Source organism: Abramis brama, assembly GCF_963993115.1.
Source record: "Abramis brama genome assembly, chromosome: 13".
Classification (NCBI taxonomy): Eukaryota; Metazoa; Chordata; class Actinopteri; order Cypriniformes; family Leuciscidae; genus Abramis; species Abramis brama.
In genome coordinates, this window is record NC_139975.1 from 23,877,400 (window position 1) to 23,897,385 (window position 19,986).

At 38.8% G+C, this 19,986-nt stretch overlaps 1 protein-coding gene across 8 annotated transcripts in view; it reads left to right on the forward strand.

Annotated features, from left to right (window-relative positions):
* The first annotated feature begins 1,356 nt into the window (after positions 1–1,356).
* Positions 1,357–19,986, forward strand: part of fam13b (family with sequence similarity 13 member B) — a 46,362-nt gene continuing 27,732 nt past the window's right edge. For 3 of the 8 annotated variants that reach the window (XM_084133356.1, XM_084133354.1, XM_084133358.1), the window contains exons 1-8: positions 1,390–1,542; positions 5,481–5,579; positions 8,595–8,753; positions 9,291–9,471; positions 11,443–11,652; positions 12,938–13,115; positions 13,721–13,868; positions 18,839–18,954. In XM_084133356.1, coding sequence (XP_083989482.1) covers positions 9,321–9,471; positions 11,443–11,652; positions 12,938–13,115; positions 13,721–13,868; positions 18,839–18,954 — 803 coding nt within the window. In that variant the 5' untranslated portion in view covers positions 1,390–1,542; positions 5,481–5,579; positions 8,595–8,753; positions 9,291–9,320. Of the gene's footprint in view, positions 1,543–5,480; positions 5,580–8,594; positions 8,754–9,290; positions 9,472–11,442; positions 11,653–12,937; positions 13,116–13,720; positions 13,869–18,838; positions 18,955–19,986 lie in introns of all 8 variants that reach the window. The other 5 variants (XM_084133353.1, XM_084133357.1, XM_084133351.1 and 2 more) reach the window with 3 other exon arrangements.

The following is a 19,986-nucleotide window of genomic DNA, read 5'->3' on the forward strand; positions in this document are numbered from 1 at the left end:
TTTTTGGTGTGAAAAGACCTTTACATTTGCCAAAAATAAAACTTTTTTGTTATTTAAAAACCAAACCAACCATCAAGCCCAGCCCAAGTGAGAAAAAATAACTCAAAAGTAACAGTAGGCTACATTACTTTCCATAAAAAGTAACAAAGTAACACAATAAACTACTTTTTAGGGAGTAACACAATACTGTAATGCATTTTTTTTTCAAGTAACTGATCAGAGTGTGAAACAGACCAGTACAAGCTCTATGCTATGTAAGGGATAATGTATAGCGAGGCGGTTGTTATAGCGAATAACAACACCGACAGGCTTCGCGTCGGGGTCTTGAATCAGCCTGACATTATCCCGCTCATTACATGGCTACCTACAAAATAAATAAATAATTTGACACAAAATATTGATTTAAAAAGGAGTTTAACTTATTGATTTAAAAACGATTGTATTGCTTCCGCTAAAGAAAATAGTCCGTTCCGCGTCCATAGCAACGCTCTGTTTTTCATGGCAACGGTGTGTTAGTGTTATCAAGAAATAACAGACCGCATTTTACATTGGAATTCAACCAAGCCATGTAATAATTGTACTTATATCTCCAGGTCACCTTGTAAAAACACCCAAATATCAGGTATATTATTATGCCAATATATACAGGTATATTTTGCCCCCTCACTGTTTTTAGATCTCCACCAGTGGTTCTCAACGAGGGGCTGGGATCAGGGTGTCTCCAGGTGGCTTAAAAAATATTAAAATAAGCAAATCAAATAAGCATACAATATATTGTAAGATACCTTGCCTCACTTTTTTACATTTAGCTGAATGTTAACAAACACTGGGTGGCGCTGCAGTTCCATATAAAATACTATTCTGTACTGCACAGCTTCAGGCTGTTTTGAATTGTATTTTTCAAAAAATGTCCCCCCATTTAAAACAAACGAATGGAATAATTTAGTTTTTGTATTTAATGTAGTATATTCAAATAATAACTTCCAGTCAAATTATGAAACATTGAATCTACTAAAACAGATCTGTGTTGCTTTACATCAAAAAAAGAAAAGAAAAAAGATTTCATAATTTTGTAATTGTATTACAGTGCAGGATACTCGAAGCTGGTCACTTTTTATGCGTTGAAACCACTTGTTTGAATGTGCGACTTTTTAAAGTAATGACCCTTCTATGATTCCTATATCTATGCTCAATCTGACATGTTAGATAAAAGCTACACAGTTTGAAATAAATATAAAGTAATTCCATGGAATATTCTGGAAAACTGTGTTGAGAAGAATGCTGAGGAGATGCCGAGAGAGAGAGAGAGAGAGAGAGAGAGAGAGAGAGAGAGTGAGGCGGGGTCAGTGTGTTTTTGGCATCGTTGTGGGTGTAACTAACACTGTCTCCATTCCACCGAAGCAACTATTCACATTAAAACTGGCCATGCCAGCTGAACACTGTAGCTAGTCTCCTTTATTATCACCATTCATATCGCCTCCTTTGGACCAGGGACTAGTAAAATAAATCAGTTTGCTGTCGTTTATCGTCTGGTTTGACCTGGTAAGTGCGGATGGTTTCGATGGAGTGACTTTAGCGGATGCTAGCCGTCGCGTTAGCCAGTTCAGGGATCGCCTCATCCTATTTTGTATCAACTTATTGATTTTCACTCTCTTTGGATGTAGTGTGATCTAAGTATTTCATACTTTACATATTTCATTAATTTCTACCTTAATGCAATGTGCATATCATGCCCGTATAGTGGATTTAAAGCTGTTTTGTGGCTTAACTGATGTGTGCGGCTGCAGGAATGATGTTGACAGTGCTAAGCTATGAGGCTAACGCGATAGCGTAGAAAGACGTTTATTTCTTACTAACGAGAATTATATATTCTGTTTATTCTTTAGTGTTTGGCGTGCTTTAAGGCATTAATCACAAACAAAGCTGCATCGGTTTTTATAGTGGGTTCCCTTCATTTTTCATTGTAAATGTATCTCTTTTTTTTTCTTTGCTAGAAGATGCTGCTATCAGTTGGGTGATATTGTTGACAGCTGAAGGTTCAACCTGTAACGTTAACTGTCAGAATCACATTCTGTCTAAAAATTAAATAAATATCCTGTTAAACATATCATTTGAAATATAGGAGAGTGCTCTTGGTCGTCGACGTCCTAAAATAGCTTCAGTTTCGTTTAATTGGGATGTGAAACCTGAATCCTGTATAGAAGCTGTTTCTGGAACAGCAGCTGAGGGGGATTGTGCTGTTTAATAATAGATTAATTTTTGTAATGTTTTGATGGCCTTGTTTCATTCGAATTGTATAAACAAGTGGTTTTTAATGCTAAAATGTAGCATTTGGATTTTATTTCGAGTTTAGAAAGGATGAAACCGTTTTTGTTGTATAGGCTATCCCATATATTTAGTTAGTTAGCTACAAATGGCTCTTGTGAGTGTGAACACTTTTTTTTACATTTTTAAAAATCCTTTTCCAGTAGTCACGAAAAACTGGAAAAGGCATAAGAATGTTATGGAGAATTTTTTGACATTCAAATCAAGCCATCCTATGCTTGCCTTGTGACCTTGTAAGCCAAATACATTTTCCAGGCGTACGTGAGTAATACAGAGCAAAGTCATTGACTGTTGTCCCTCCTGTTGATATAGATTGTTGTTATATCCACTTGTTTTGTAGTGCAGCAGGGCCAAGCAAAACCAAACGCATCAGATCTCCCAATGAGCCCTGGACAGGATGTCTGAAAGACTAGACAAACCCTTGCGTTCACACCAGCATGAAACCAGGCTGCTCGTAGCTTCCCAAAACAGAAAAGTGGGCACTATGATGACTTGTAGCCATTGGCATTCATTGGTTTTTTAGCCTCTATAGCCATTGTGGATATGGCGGGTAAGTGACCTGGTTTTTAAAACCTGCTGAACGTGTCTTGTTCAGATTACAGCTAAACCCAGCTGTCCTTGAGGAGATTTCAGCGCTGCTGCCGCTTGGCTCATCTCGAAGTGACAGACTCTCTTTAGATTCATCCAACCGCCTGTCATGAAAACAGTTGGAGCACCATATGGGTTGTGAGCTAGATTACGGTTAACTGCTTTCATTTGTAATGCCGTGCATTGGTTCTCCGTTGTTATAAATGTGCTGTAATAAGTTTACTGTACATCATAGCAGAATTATCATTCTGGAAATCAGATCTTGAACATTGCACTAAGTGATTATTGCTATGGTGAGCACAGTCATGTGATGAGCTGCTTTGAATTTTTTTCAGATAGCAAAAGTGAAAGTTTGCTTCCTGTTCATTGTTAAAGATGTTTTTTTTTTGTGGGAATCAGAGCTGAAGAAAAGTTACTCAACTGAAAATAGATCTAAGCGGAAGCATAGCTCAGTTTCGTCTAAATGCAATGCTGTCAGTTCCACAGAAACAACGCAATTACATCAGTCGCCCTGAAGAAGTATTTGCATTTTGTAAATTAGCCTGATACTTGCGTCCTATTTTTTGTCAAATGGGCCTGGTTCTAGTTACATGATAATCATCTGGTATTTGTGACTGTGGTACATTATGAAACCGTGGTGTGTCCACCTCATTTGTCTGCTTAGTCAATGTTACTTGCAAATTTAGAGAACAGAAAGTTTTTTCAAATGGAAATCCCAGCGGCGACAACCATTTGCGTTAAACAAATCTACACAAAAACATTTCTTGTGTTTGTCAACCTATGTTCATGAGACTGGCAAAAGAAAAAAAAAATCCCATAAACCTTAATTGAAGAGGGGGCCAGAGTCATATCTAGAGACCAGAATATCATAGAGACTTTAAGGGCTCTCCTGACTTGACATGGCCAACATAGTGAAACTCTAGTTTCAACACCCTGCAACCACCCATAACACCCAAGCTTTGTGACAGCAAGGGTAAGCATAACTTACAGTTTTTCAGTAGATGTAAAGATCTAGTTTTGATTTTGTTAATGCAAAATCTCCAATAGGGTTTTTCAGACATATATCCCTGTAATTTTCGTTCAAATTCCAGGCAGCGTTTTTGCTACCTTGAAGGGCACTTTGGGAAGGTGACTCATTTGTAGGGGCATTCCAAACGAAAGTGAACAACTGAATCCCTTGATAAAGGGCCCTTCCACAAGTATGTTAGCTAGGGGTGCATGCCATGGTTACATCAAAAGTCCATTTGCCAAGTGCGTTCCAAACGGCTACATTATGACATGCGAGCACCCTGTGTATCCGGTCCTACACTGTAAAAATGTATTGTTGGTTTTACTTTAAAAAAATTAAAATTAAAAAAAAAAAAAAAAAAAGTAACCTGGTTGCCTTAATTTTAAGTTCATTGAAATTAAAACAAAATTGTTAACACAATGAAGGAGAATGGATGAATCAAAAGAAACTCAAAATATTAAGTTATCTGAACCACTTAAATGATCTAAGTGGATTTTAAAAAAATAAAATAAAAAATGATGTGATAACAAATCATGAAAATAATTTTTTTACAGTGTACTCGACCAGCTCTGAGCGGGGTTTTGAACTGGGTTCTCCGGCGTGGGAGGCGTGCGTGCTAACAAGAACGCTAAAAACCAGAGCCGCTAGCGTGCCTCTTGAGGTCAGGGGAGTGAGGTTTACATGCACAACTCTGTTGTGCCTGCTTACTCCCAAGTCCCCACATCAAGGGATCTGCCCTTCTGAGTGAGTAGGGCATAGGGATGCTAACTTCTGATTGGAATTCACTCTATGTTTAGAGATCATGTGTGAACAGGATCTTTTTAGAAAGATTGGTAAATCAGTCAGGGCAATTTTCTGGAATGGAAAGTTTAACAGCAGAAATTCATTCTGTGTGAACAACCCAAATGTGGGTGGGTGACCTTTAAACGCTGCACAATTTTCTTCATTTTTGATTCTTGACATCACAGAGTTGACCAGTATTTCGTAAAGCCGTTGATTGTGTGAACAGCAGACATGGTGCATTTAACCGAAAAGTCAATCTAACAATTTTACAGTTATTCACAGCGCGGGAAAGTGGCTCCTGCGTTTGTATGCTGTAAATACTGATGAATTTGCTGCATCTCCATGTCGCTGTCTTTTAGGTCATAAGCAAAGACAGACGTAGGCTTGATGTAGTTGTTGTCTTAAGCAGTTAATCTGCGCTCTGACCTCTGCCGCTCTTACTCTGGGTCCCTTCAGAACGTTGTCAGCTGATCAGCCAAGTTTGCAGTGTCTCTTGTTTCCATCCTAATGATTAGGGCTGCGTTCAGTGTTGCCAGGGACCACCACACTGCTAGACTGCCATTTTACTTCACGCTTGAACATCCAGTGGTTTAGTATAACCTTCTGGAAATTTCCATTTCCTTGCATTGCTAGCTAGGACTCTTAATCAATAATGTCACAGACATGTCAAGTTGTTTTTTTTAAGTGTCAGGACTCATCAGTTGTGTGGCCAGCTGGTTATTTATGAATAATTTATACTTGTCCTCCTTTATTTATTTATTTATTTGTGGATCAGATCTTGTCTGTGATGGTCAGGCTTGATAGGATTTGTTCTTGAAAACGACATGGCGTTTTTGAAGTCACATGACGACTCTCCATCCAGCTTCTGCACAAGGTGGGAAACTTTCTTTTTCTTATATGCAATCCGTGGTATGACACATGTACTTTGTGACATATCGCCTCAGGGTTTTTCATTTGTGCGTTTGTCTTGTTATGCTGCTTATTATTAAGTTATTTTCTCCTGCATGACGCATTTCAAAACTGAAATCTGATTCTGATAATTATACAAGACACAGTCTGGCAAACTAATCTAGATCTTCCATACCACTGAGACCTGTACCTATTCAACACCATATTGTTCATTTGTGAAGACAGCAGTAGAATAGTGTTAAATCTTTAAGTGAGCTTATGTTTTTGGTTTTGGTTCTGCATAAATGAAATGCTGCCGTTGTCATGACACTCAACGCATGTTGTTTTCTGTCTGGAGTCAATACATAATGCAACACAGTCTTTGCGGTCTGAAGGGGTCTATAGATGGCTAAATGGATTCAGTATTCAAAAAAATGAAAGGAAGAGAACCATCTGCAATTCAATATGGAAATATTTCAGTAGATTATCACTGCTGGTTCAAAACAAGTTTAAATGGATTTTTTTTGTAGTTTAAGGTTGAATTGCATCCAGTTATGGAGAAGAAGAATAAAAAGCAAAACTGTAAAATTAGTTATCAAGGGTTTTTAACTACTAGTGCCATAAATTGTTATATCAGAATTTGAATTATTGCTTTTTCACCTCACTGATTGCCTGTTACTGCCAGTTACCTGATTGCCAGGTACCTCCTACAATAAAGTGCTTTGCCTCAATTACAGGGAGAACGCTTAGATCTAGTGTTAACCTTGAGATCCTTGCCTAAGAAGACTTGCCAAAAGATATCCACTGTTAGTAATTAATCATTGGCATTTGAGATTTGGCCTTTGTGCTGTAGGTGGTCCCATAATCTCCTTGTTAGGTCATCTTCAGGACGCTGTTGTTCCAGGGAATGTTCTGGAATTTTGGAAGCCACTCTTTGTGTATCTATGGCATGCTTTTCTGTGACTGGATCTACAAACTCTCCCTGTGACACCAAATCAGTAATCAGTAACCATAGTGAAACAACTAAGCTTTGCAAACATCATGTCACCAAGGAGATGCGGAGAGATTTGCCTGCAGAAAATTCCAGCATCGTCCCTTTATGTGTTCTCCAGAGCTCTGAGGAATGAGCCAAGGTCATACTGTGCTCTCTGCTAACAATCTAAGTGCTGAGCCGCGTTTAGCTTATCCAACAATGGTGAACATTGTGAGCGAAAGGTCATCATGTGTGATATGTGGGATTAGAAGCACATCTACTCTCAATTGTCTGCAAACTAAGACATTTGCTGTTAGAGCTCAATTCACACATTATTCCAATTCGTTTTGGGGACATTTTGTTCCTGTTCCACATGCCTGGTGTCGGGCTGCTAGTCGTGGCTAAAGTGTTAAAGAGGTCTGTAATTCGGCAGTGAAAATGCTCTTAACATTTCAAAAAGTCATTTGAGTAAGTGATAGGTAATGGAGTAGATCTAATGAACTGTAACACTGTGTATATACATTTCAGAGAAAATGTTCTTCCTGGAAAACGTGTATATAGAGAGGGTTGAGGGACTGTACTATTCAAAAGTTTTTGGGCCAATAGGATTTTTTTTTTTTTTTTTTTAAAGAAATTAATACTTTTATTCAGAAAAAAGTGACAGTAAAAACATTAGTAATACAATTAGCCTACAAAATATTTCTATTTCAAATGCTGTTCTTTTGAACTTTCTATTCATCAAAGAAGCCTGAAAAAATTGTATCATAGTTTCCAAAAATATTAAGTAGCACAACTGTTTTTAACATTGATTAATATTTTTGGAATTTTTATTTCCTTGTTTATACTGTTAGGACCAGGAAAGTTACTTTTGAAAGTAATGCGTTACAAATTGTGTTACTCCCTAAAAAAAGTAACTAATTGCATTACTTTTTATGGAAAGTAATTCCTTAGATTACTTTTGCATTACATTTTCCTCACCTGGTCTGGGCTTGCTTGTTTGTTTTTAATAACAAAGAAAAGTTATATTTTTAGTCCTTTCACACCAAAAGTGAAATTAATAAGTCTCAGGCTGAAGGAAATGCAAATTCACACCTACAGTAGAGGGCGTAGCGCAAACAAACCTTACAGCTGTGCTGCTGTTCTGTATTGCAGAAAAATAGAAGAAAGTTCAACACTTACTTAAGCAAAAAAAAAAAGTAACCCAAATGTAATGTTTAACTAACGTCATTTTTGCTTATTAGTATGACTAAATTGGATCCTCAAAGGTCAGCAGCAAAGACATTGCTTAATAAAGTGAGATTAAATGCATAAAGTATATTTGTATTACATAACATTCAATTATTGGAGGATTGCGTGATATTCTGAGTTTGCATTTCACAGTTTTTATTAATTTTGAGGAATACTGAATCTGTTTTTGTGCAAGTGAGCAATGCATGCTCACAATTAGTCTAGAACTACAATAACCATCATGTTCACACAGCGCACACAACACCTCTGCTCTTACTCCCTATTGCTCTCAACATAGGGTAAAATTAGAAAAAAAAAAGTAACCTGCGTTACTTATTTGAAAAAGTAACTCAGATATTTTGTTGTAAATGTAACAGTAATGCATTACTTTACTCAGTATTTGAACAAAAGTAATTTGATTATGTAACTCATGTTACTTGTAATGCGTTCCCACTTGGAAGTGCTTGCAACATTTATTAATATTGCTTTTTTAAGAAAAATGAAAGTGAAGCATCAAAGCTCTCAGTAGCATGATTGGAAACCTTGTTTGGATTAAAATTCGACTTCGTAATAAATGCTGTTCATGTGATGCCATATGCAGAGGGGTGAGCAGATTGCTCTCTGTTTCTCTTCTTAATTGAGATTTAAACTTCAGCAGATATGTTTTTCAGACCGCAGATGTCCATTAACTGAATAAGTGGTTTGTAAATTTGGCCCAGCTGATATTAATCAGAAGGATTATTATCCGTTTTAATGCATTTGCTGATGCTGCTGTTTTCTTGTGTGTTTTATTTCCTCCAGCTTAACCACTAACGTCCTGAACAGGATTTGCGGTCCGTCAATGAGGAACTACAGGCTCATCTTCTGCCACAACCTGAAGCAGCCATAGATGAATATTTCTTTTACTACTAGTGAGTGGAGCAGGAGATAAAGTTAACTTCTGGGCGTTTGTACTACAAGGTGAGCCCGCTATGCCAAAAAATCTATTTATATCACAATTGTCTTCTGAAATTCTTCTTGTTGTTGTAATTGAAACTAAAATGATGTGAGACCAGCTGCTGTTGTCATGAAGACATCAGAAGTCTTGACAGATCAAGTTTAGATTATGTGCATTTCTAAACATACGGAATGCTAATCAGATCCAGTTGCAGAGTTTTTCCCTTTACGACATTAACAGCTTGTGCACCGTGGCAGTATGGTTTGTGATGGCATGTTGAACGAGATGGCAGCCACCTGCTTACCATCATCAGAATCGGCGTGCCGCATCTGACGGCTGTACGATCAAACTCTCTTCTTGCGTACGCTCTCCTCATCTCTACGCTCGCACATGATAAGAACCATCGCTTCCGTGATGGGAGAGGTCCCGCTTCAATTTTCAGCTTGTTTTGTTCTTGTTGTCCGGAGTTTGTTGTTGGAGTCCGCGCCCCACCCATGATAGCGTGTTTGTACAGGGAGGTGATGTGTACGTGACCTTGTTCTCGCCATCTCTCTCTGTAGACGGACTGAAGCAGCCAGGCTGTGGAGGCGATGAGGAAGAGCCTCTCTACTTCCCTCAGCGACTCCCTCAGCACGGCCAGAGTGTTTGGGATCCCCCTGGAGGAGGTGCAGCACAGCGGGCAGCCAGGACATGAGGTCCCCCTACTGGTCAGGAGCATCGTAGAGTACATTGAAGAGCACGGTGAGTGAGGGGGGACCCTGATGATTTATGTTGCTTTCTTTCTATCCTTTATTTATTTGTTTTTAGCTTTCATCAATAGCAGCAATATAGCTACTGACCTTCCAGGGATAAGATCGAAGACGGACCAGAAAGTACATTTTTGCCAATGAAATCATGGTTTTAGGACATTTCTGACCCATTTAGACAATAAATGTGAAATTTATTTCACAAAGCTGCATTTTCAGTATCATTACTCTAGTCTTCAGTGTCACATGATGAATTGTGCTGCTTAATATTTTTGTGGAAACTATAATTTTAAAATATATTCAATTAGAAAAGTTATTTTAAATTATAATATTTGACAAAATTAATGTTTTACTGTATTTTTGATCAATTATTGTAGCCTTGGTCAGCTTAAGAGACTTATTTCAAAGACGCATACAGCAAACTATTAAATGGTAGTGTAACTGATATGATATGGTTTCATATTAATTGTGTATAATACTTAAAAAAATAACTTTAACCTTTTCACACGTAAATTTAAAAGATTCTAGCTTTGAGTTAAGTGTGAGGTTTTTTTTTTGTATGGTGACTTTTATTTTAGAACTTATTGCTTTATTATTAACCTTTATAATGATCATGTTAGCTGATCTATAACGCGAGATGGGCGCCGCTATATTAGTTTGCACCGCAATTCAAAGAATCGTATCTTTACAACACATCAATTCATCCACTCCCAAAATACATGAAAGTAAGTGGCCGGTGACGTGGGAGAAGAATGGAATAAATTTTATAGTTACCGAATACCTACACAATGTGTATCTGATTAGAATAAAACGTCATCAATTACGTTTGTATGATGTACAACATTCTAATCAAAGCTGTGTGATCGTATGCATCAAAGGGTTAAAGTAGTCATAAATGCAACAATGTTGTGAAACAAATGAATATATAGGATCAAAAAAGCAACTGAATAATATTCATTTGACAAATAGTAAATCTGGATAGCTTCTACATAAATCTTGTAACAACTCAAAGAAGCAGAGCTTGCAGAACGTGATGTTTTCATCTGATAAAGCCAAAAATGTTGTTTGGTCTGTATGATGGGAGTGGCCTCTCTGAACTCCCTGATAAAAGATGGACTTCCTTTATTTTGCAATATTACAGAGTCAAAGCGAAAAGAGGAACATATTCAGGCCGGGGCTTTTATAATGACACTATCATTATAGTCTTTCACCTACTAATTAATGTCCACATGTAGATGCATAAATGCCAAGTCCTTCCTGTTTTCCTTCAACTACTGCTATTAGCAAAGTGCTCACACATCAAGCAGACTGTAAATATATTTTTAATAATTTTTTGCCCTTTTTTAAACTCTAGCACAGGCAGGATGTTGAAAATATGTTGGCAGTGTTGTTAAGTCCTTGAAAGGGGTTTAGGGGTTGTTTCCAAACACCAGCTCTTCCTCTGTGAGTTCAGCATACTGACATTTCTCCTCCACTTTTTCATTTGGAAGGATGTTTTTGTTCTGAGGCTAATTTAGACATAACAGGGAGCGACGCGGTGGCTTCCCCTTATGCGGTGTAGAGTAGACTCTTATGTACACACGCAGAGCACCAGGGATGGGAACTGAGACAGACCAGCTAATGCTTATTTGCCAACAAAGCTGTTAGGAAGCTTCTGATCTGATCTGGCAGAAATCAGCAGTTTGTTTTAAAAGAGCTTCAGTCAAGAAGTCAGCCGTAAAGAATATCCATTATTGGTTTTATTCAAAACATTTGGGCTGAAGAATGTAAGCTAGTTCTGCAGGACTGTTTCATTAGCTCATAAATCGCAGACGGAGAGAATGTAGCTGATGTTTTGTTGACAGAGCTGACTAAAGGGATTCTGCCTTGTGCATTGATTCAGCGATTAGAGTCTCTTGTGTGAAATGTCTATACATTGTGCTGTGAGCATGTTTGTCTTAGTGAGGTATGTGTTTGCGTTTTGTAGGAGCGCTGCACCTGAGTCTGTTTCTAGTGAACGGGAACGCAGAACGCGTGGAATGGCTCAGGCAGCGCTACGACAGCGGCGTTGAAGTGAATCTGGAGAAAGAGGCCGACCTGGCGTCTGCCGTCAGCCTGCTACGCCTCTTCCTGCAGGAGCTCCCCGAGCCCGTCATCCCTGCAGGCCTAAAGGCGCAAATCATGCAGCTCTATCAGGGTGGGTGAAGCTTTTACACTGCCCTGTTTTGACCTCCTGGAATGTTCTGCCCACTTTACACACTTGTAATGTAATTGCATCATCAAAGCACGGCCGTTCTTTCACACCTTTGCATCAGCCAGCTCGCCATTCTCTTAAAGGAGACATATCATGCTTTTAAATTGTTCCTTTTTACATATAAATCATACATTTGTAGTCTATATAAAGCGGAACTGCAATGCTTGGGTCTGAATTCCTCATTATTATAGCTCCACAGGCCCCTTTTCTACCCCTTTTCTGATGTGCGTCTGAGAGCAACTCGTTTTGGTGCGGTCTCTTTAAATACAATTGAGACACTTCATACCCCGCCCCCTCTCCAGGTTGCAGCGGTTCAACTCCACCCCGTTCGGCCATTTTTGTAGTTTGATAGCAGAGATACGATTATCTAGCGGCACAGAAACTTTTTATTCACACGTTATTAACAAAATGTCAACAACGGAAGACTTGTCCAGCCAGCCTTACATGTTCGAGCCAGAGTCGGAGCCGGAGCGAGATGAAAATGAAGACGACGAACCTGTAGAACAACGTCTTCATATGGATGTATCGCAATGGTGTGTTACTGTATTTACACATGAAACTTTGGTCTTCCGACCTTTTACCACCGTGTCGATTTATTTTGATTAGTATGTGCGAGGGAGAGAGAGCAAGACAGCGTCTAGTTTGGAGACGGTGATGTCTTGTTTACACTTTCGCCTGGCTCTGAAGAGAGAGAGTGAGCGCGCGCGCGACCGGGTTCTTTCAGTTAAACATGCGCCCTGTCACGCGCGGCAGTTCATCTACATTAGACGGTGTAATGAAGCGTGTGGGTTACTACATCCAACAACCGAACATTTTAACTTACCCTCTCGTAACTTCTGCATCCTTTAGCTTGGACTACAAAATTGCAGCGAGAAATAAAAATGGCAGATTGCTCGAAGTGTTGGGCCAGAAGTCAATGTCCTTATTTGGCAGTTCCGCTGCAAATACTGTGACGTAATAGTTCAAAAAACGTCATAGATAACAGAAAAATCGGAACAGGTTGAAAAATATGACCAAAACAGAATATAAAGATATCAACGAAGCACCTGAAGAGATTAATTTCATATTTTCTGTACTTCTAAACACTCCAAATATACAACAAAATGCATTTAAGGGCTAAAAAAGTGCATTTGGCATGATATGTCCCCTTTAACTTCACATCATCATAAATGCACATCCCTCTGAACTTTTTCCTCATTATGACTGATGATTTGTTTGCTTCCTTTAGACTACAGCAGTGAGGAAGAGCTGGGCAGAAACATGAAGTACTTCCTTCAACAGCTGCCGCAGGTCAATTACAGCTTGCTCCGCTTTCTGTGCCGATTTCTGTCCGGTGTGGCGTCTCTTCAGGAGGAGAGCTGGAGCATGGGGGCTCTCGCCGCAGTCTTTGGGCCAGACGTTTTCCAGTAAGACTCTTTTGCATTTCCTGGCAATTCGTGTTAGCTGTCTTGCTCACAATATATAAAGAAGCTGTATGAGAGAAATTAATGTTGGAGGAGCAAACAGTCAATTTTTCCAGCACAACACATTTTGTCTTGTGTAGGCGCACACAGAATCTTTTTTTTTTTTTTTCACAGTTTCGATTGTGTGGGGAAACCTTAAATATGGTGAAATGATAAAACAGCTAAGACTAATTTAAATGGTAGAGTAGATGGTGTATAGTAGTTGACTGTCTGATCAATTCTGCAGAGATTCGTGAAAAAAAATTATAGCTGAAATTAGTAATTTCTGCAGCATCACCAAATGGAATAACAATGAAAATGTTGATTGTTTTGAAACTGCTTCCTAAATACTCCCCTCCTGTTTGCCATAGTGCCCTATACTCACACCAATGATTAAGCCAATGTTTTAGAGTCAGGCTGGTTGGATGCTCAAACAAATGGAGCAATGTTTTGATACCACCACAAAGTCAGTGCTTACACTGAGTAAATGCATATTAAGCTGATTTAGAAGTATTTTCAATAGAAGTAAATTCACCTTTATAGTGATTCCTGCCTTCTACGTTCTGCAGTTTAGACACAGATGTGGAGGATCTGAAAGAGCAGGAGTCAGTCAGCCGTATTCTGGCTGAACTGCTGGAGAACCAGGAGGAATTCTTTGACTCGGAGGATGACGATGACATCTCCAACACCAATGACTACAGCTCCATTAATGACCAGGTAAACTTTCTTGCAGCTGTCTTGACGATGCTATCATTGGATGCTGTGAAAATCTGTTATTCATTCAAAGTTCTGAAAAGTTAAAGGGATAGTTCACCCAAAAATGACAATTCTGCCATTAATTACTCACCCTCATGTCATTCCAAACCCATAATACTTTCGTTCATCTTCGGAAAACAAATGAAGATCTTTTTGATAAAATCTGAGAGCTTTCTGTCCCTCCAATGACAGTTATGCAACTACCACTTTGACGCTTCAAAAAGAAAGAGTCATAAAACTAATCCATATGAATTGAGCAGCCACTGGACGTGAATTGTTGGATTCAGATGTTTATAGCCTGTTTATTTTGGAAAATAAATATGAAATGCATATAATTTGTAGTAACTCCACTTTTAAGTGTAATTATAGTAATTCGGCTGAAGCGGACAAAGATGCAAACTAAATTGCAAACAGATGTAGCAGTGAATTAAACAACAAACAAATTCGTGATTTGTGAAAAGTTTTTCCTGGAGTAATATCACTGAGATGTATTGTAAAGGCTTCATTAATAGTAGTTTGTGTTACTTAACCTAAACCAAACCCTAAAACAGATGCTTGTAATTATTTGGAGCTAATGGATAAAGTGTGGTTTGTGTAAAACTGGACCTATTGGTGTTTATACTTTGCCAATGTTACACTATAACAAAGATTTTTGAGAGTGAATATTCCCGTAAATGTTGACATTTCACATTTTGTGCTTTGGAAAATGATGATAAAAGAGTCTCTTTGGAAAATATTAATTATTGGATCAGTTTCAACCTGTAACAGTGTTAAAATATCAGTTATCAGCCTCATATTTCCTGATCAGTGTGCTGCACTTAAAATGCAGCTTTGGGGGCAATTTATTTATTTGTGTTGTAGATCAATGGGATTAGCGTAAGTCGGTTTTAGCTTTGTTCCTCGCGAAATACTTGCACAAACCTTGCAAATGCGATATTTGAGTTTTGAAAGCTGATTATTTACTTATGCTTTGTGTTTGTTTAAGCGTGTAAATTTGTGCCACCTGCCCCAGTTCGAGGTGGAAGCAGTGCTTTACACAGGCCAGATTTGAATCAAAGAAAAAGGAGAAGCAGTGTTAGAAGGTTATTATGTCTGCAGTGTTATGTAATACACTGAAAACCATGCAAAGGCTTGTCTCCTCCATTCAGTGTGTCTGTGAGTGTATTTGCAGACTGCAGGTTCCCTCACACCAAAGGAATGACTGATTTTGTTTTCTTTGAAAGTGCAGATTGTTTTAAATCTCATTTGTGTGACAGTCTACATCCTTTTAAGGATCTCAAGATTTCTGACCTTTACATGTCTGCTTTCTTCATATACACAGGAAATAGTCAATAATGGGCTGTAAATACTTTCCACAAGACATCTTGTGTCACAAATTCTTGCTTGTGTCAGACTTGCAGAAAAAGAGGATACAGCCCTTTTGTACAATACAATACTAACTGCAGTTACATAACTGTCTCTGAAGGGGGTGGATTGGAATCCACCGCTGCTTCAATGTTTATGTAATGAGTGATTGTAATCAAGGAATTAATCAATACTTTTCCTTCTAAATATCAAATGATTTTAATGACTTCTCTGGAGATTTTACTAGTTACCAGTGTGATTACTGAAATTAATTTTGATAAAACATCTCGTTTTCATAACGAGCAGAATTATACAGACTTCCCGGGTTATTATAAAGACAACCTGGTGAGCTGCCTTGCTTTCTAATCTCTACATAAGCAGCTGCCCAGAAACAAGTTAATGTTTTGGCACTTGGGACTACAGAGTTTGAGAACTGTTATAGCTTAAACTTTCAGAGAATTTTTTTTTCTTAAAGATTGAAAGAGTTGTTGGCAGTCGGTTTGTTTATAGCTTGCGTTTAGTTTTTTTACTTCTGTCAATTGTATTTAGGCTTCAAAATGCATAAAAGATTAACACGATGAACAAAACGTGTAGGAATTATAAACGTTTGTTAGTCACAGAGCTTATTTTCCACAATAATCCAAAAGCCATGAATGGATAATTCCTCTTTGTGGAGGGAACCAGGGAGATGCTAACTGGCCTACACAAATACGCCATCACTCTAGATAACTTTATTGAGTTTGATGTTAATATGTTAATAAAGTTAACAACATAGTACTCTATGCATAAAAACGTAGTATTCACAAATATTTTGTAAAATAGTACATTTTAAATGAGGTCCAGCTCACACAGAAGTAATTTTCAAACCAAGCAGCTTAGTGTTGGTCAACATGGTGAATTTGCGTGACCAGCTTGAACAATTACGAAAAGTGCTCAGGGAACTCTTTCGCTCTAACATGAAAGTCCAGAATTCTTGAATTTCTATTGAAATTCTTAGATTCACCATTAGTACCAATATTCTAGACCAGCCTTTCACAACAATGATGACTTAAAATGCTCTCTAGGTAGGATCACCCAGGGCTCGAGTCTGTTTGTAGCTGAGCCACGGGCTCCCTTGAAGCATAGTTCAGGTTGATACAGAGGATCTTATTTGCTTCAGTGGGTTCCTCTGCAGACATGCTCGGAGGTACTAGACGCTTCAGTCATCCCACTGCTGAGAAGGTCCTCCCTACTGTAAAAGACAGCTTGGGAAGCATTAGAAACAGAAGGGGCAGAAACAAATTTGAGTAGAAGGGGGAAGGTCCTGGCTGACCTATCTGGATTCGGGCCAGTGCTCAAGGATCTGGCATATGCTGAAATGAATATGACCATAAATCACAGATTTATTTCTAAGGGTTTCTCGCTTGAGAGCCTCTCCCACTCTCTAATCACATGTCTCACCCAGGGCTCACTGAGATGAGACGGAGCTGACTTGTGTAAATGTTTGGCCCTTGTCAAGGTTGGCGTGCATTAGGGTTGAATAAAGCGTTTGGGCTCAGCAGGGTTTGTTACATAAGTTTGTTATGTGCCTAAGATTAAGTCATTTTGATAATTGCACATTACTAAGAGATGGACCATGTCCTGCCCATCTAAGGAGAACGATTTATTATCTATGACTGGTGATTGACTATGACCTAATCTCCATCGCAGCACTGGTTGTTATGTGTTTTATCATTCAAACTCTGGTGACTGCCCTTTTGTTCTTCAAATTCCTGTTTCTGCCCAGAAGTATTCAAGACCTGTTGTGGACCGACACAAAAATAAGACAGGTCATCTTTCCACACACATCCACCCAGTTGCCAAGCCTGTTTTTCTCATCCTCGGAGGCTGTTAGATGTTTTCTCCATTCGTGTGGGCTGTTTTTCCTGTTTGGTTCGTGCGTGCGCTTGACAGCTTTTTTTACTAATTAATGAAGAGCGTCTTTAATTAGAGTCTCAGTCAGCTCTCTGCTGTTGTTTTTTGTATGCAGATGTTGTATAATCTGTAGACCACGCATTAATAAGGCCTCTGAGGCCAAACAAAGGCTGAGTTTCTGCATGCTTCAGCTTCTTGGAGGTATTAAAACATCATGGATGAACCCATGAGGATATTTCCCCCGCCCTGGCTTCAGCATCCATACTTAAGACTACATGGTTGTTTTTTGACAGCATAAAACGCTATTGAAGACAGTGTTCGGCAGGGACCGTTTGAGTCACTCAATGTTACCTGCTCTTTCCACCGCAAGACTGATGTAAACAGCACAGGAGTCCTTTTCATCTGTCAAGTTTTGCATTGCTGATTTTATTATAACACCTCAATTACCATTATTAATGTGTTTTTTTTTTTTCTAACTGTTGTACAAGTCCACAAATTCATGCTGGATCTTTACACAGAGGCACCTCAATGAGCTATGCTATTGATTTTTTTTTTGATTTTTTTGCATTGTCATTTCCTCAATTCAATTGAATTGACATTTATTTGTAAAGTGCTTTTCACAATACGTATCGTTTCAAAGCAGCTGCACAGAAAATGCATGTGTCTGCATTACAATTTTGAGTGATCTGCTATCAGATTTGAAAGCAGATCAAATCAAATGTGTGGTGCCTAAAGATCCACACCTCTAAGATATACAGCATAAGACACTAGTGTGGAGAAATATAGTGTGACATGCTTAAAATTGCAAAGTCTGGAGCTTGTCCAAAAGACAATCGAGAGGGAACAGTGGCTGAAGGCATATAGAGATGTGAAAATAGTCATCCTCAGAGCCGTTCTCGGCAGCCATTCTGCACACTGCATGTGACTCATATCTGCATGACCACTGAACAGCAGCCCCGCTCGGCCAATCAGATGTAGAGGGAAATGGTTGCTATGGCAACATGGCAGCGATACTGCAGCAGATGCAGTGTGCATTTGATCATGTGCTAGTGCCAAAGTTTGTCTGATATTAAATACTGTTAGGTAGATTTACACATGGATGTGTAGCCCTAAACAATATGTGCAATGGTTTGATTTCCTCTAGCTGACTGTTTTTCACATTTTTCATACGTACTGTAGACTCTTGCGTTATCTAACTCTCTCATGTCCCCAGGAAAACCACACTAGTAATACAAAAAAGCACTTGGATACATAACGATAAGGGGATGTGACTTCAACGAAAGTCAGGTGCTGTAATGCACCGGATGAGTTAATCGTCTCATATTAGATTCAACTTGTTACATTTATTAAGTAAACTAATAAAATAAAAAGTTTTAAATTGATAAAATAACTATAAAGATTGTAGCTACTTCATAACATTAGTTACATGGCAGCATTACATAACATCCTGTAATTATCGCCAAGGAATGTGTGATGTCACCAGTTGCACCCACAGCATGTGTGTGATCTGCGTGAAAATTAGGCTCCCTGCAGATAATCAGCATAGGTGCGGGGCATTACATAATGCCTTAATCTTGCAGGTGTGTTAGATTTTGACAATGTAATATAACTTATGATGAATTAGAAATAAATACTGCTGAAGTAGTGTTAACAGGGATATGGTATTTAAATGTCCCCTTTTCTCACCCCCACAGATCACTGAGCTCCTGGAAGAAGAGAAGTTGGAAGCTTGCGAGGAGCTCCCGCGAGACGGAGAGGATGGTCCCTCCTCCCTGTCCCCTAAACATGACCACGTCGCCCCCTCCTCCAGGTACAAGCAACCCCAGTTTTAGAAATGTCTTCATCTGGGTTCTGTCTAGTCTGTGCTGTGGTCCCTCTCAGGTATCTCCCTGTGATATTTAATATGAGCATGTATAGTTAATGGTTAACTATAGTTAATGGTAATATTTAAATAGATATTTTCCACTTAAGTAGCTTCAGTGTATTTAGCTACTTTTTGTAGGTTGTAGATCAGTTAATACTTTCCCTAAAGAGTAGATTGACTAGCTTAACTGCTTTAAATTATCAAAAGCTTGTAGCTTCCTCAACACTTTATCTATGTGCGAGGAGCTCATGGCATCGCTGGTCTGGTGTCGTCTCTGTGTCAAAGCTTCTGTGATCTCCATCAGCCTGCTGTGTTGAGACCCATAACTGACCTATCCGCTGTCTGAGCCGTGATCTCTCTTGGCCTTTGTCCCTCTACACCTCGATCGGGACACACTTTCAGAGGGCAAACTCAAATTCCAGTGTCCTAATTGTCAGATGGCCTTACCTTGATGTCAGGTTATAAAGGTAGTATTCAGAGCCATATCAAGTAGGGATGAGTCACGATTTTCGAATATCCGATTAGTTGATTTTTTTTTAATAGAATATCGAATAGGTTGTGAGATTGTTGTCTTTAAAAAAATCCCCATGTTTTCCGTTCTGATGCGGTGGTGACACGTTCATGTAACCAGAGGGTGGTGATGCCAATAACGCATCTAAAAGCTGTCAATCAACTCTCAGACAAAAGAAGAAGAAACATTGTCTCACACCAGAGCATGTGAGTGGGGTGGTAATATTTCCTCCAGAGCGGAGAGTGCCTTTCTGAAGATCCCGCTCCGCTCGCTCAACCCAGAATAATGCCCTTTGTGACATGCTGGTTCGAAATATGTAAAAATTAGTCGTGCACGGGCAGCCCTACTTAAGTTTTTTTTTCTAGTCGACTAGTAGTTGTTCATTTAAGCCATTAGTCTAATTGCATATTTATATTAATTTAATTTAATTACTTAAATATATATGGGCGAGAATAAACCATAATGAG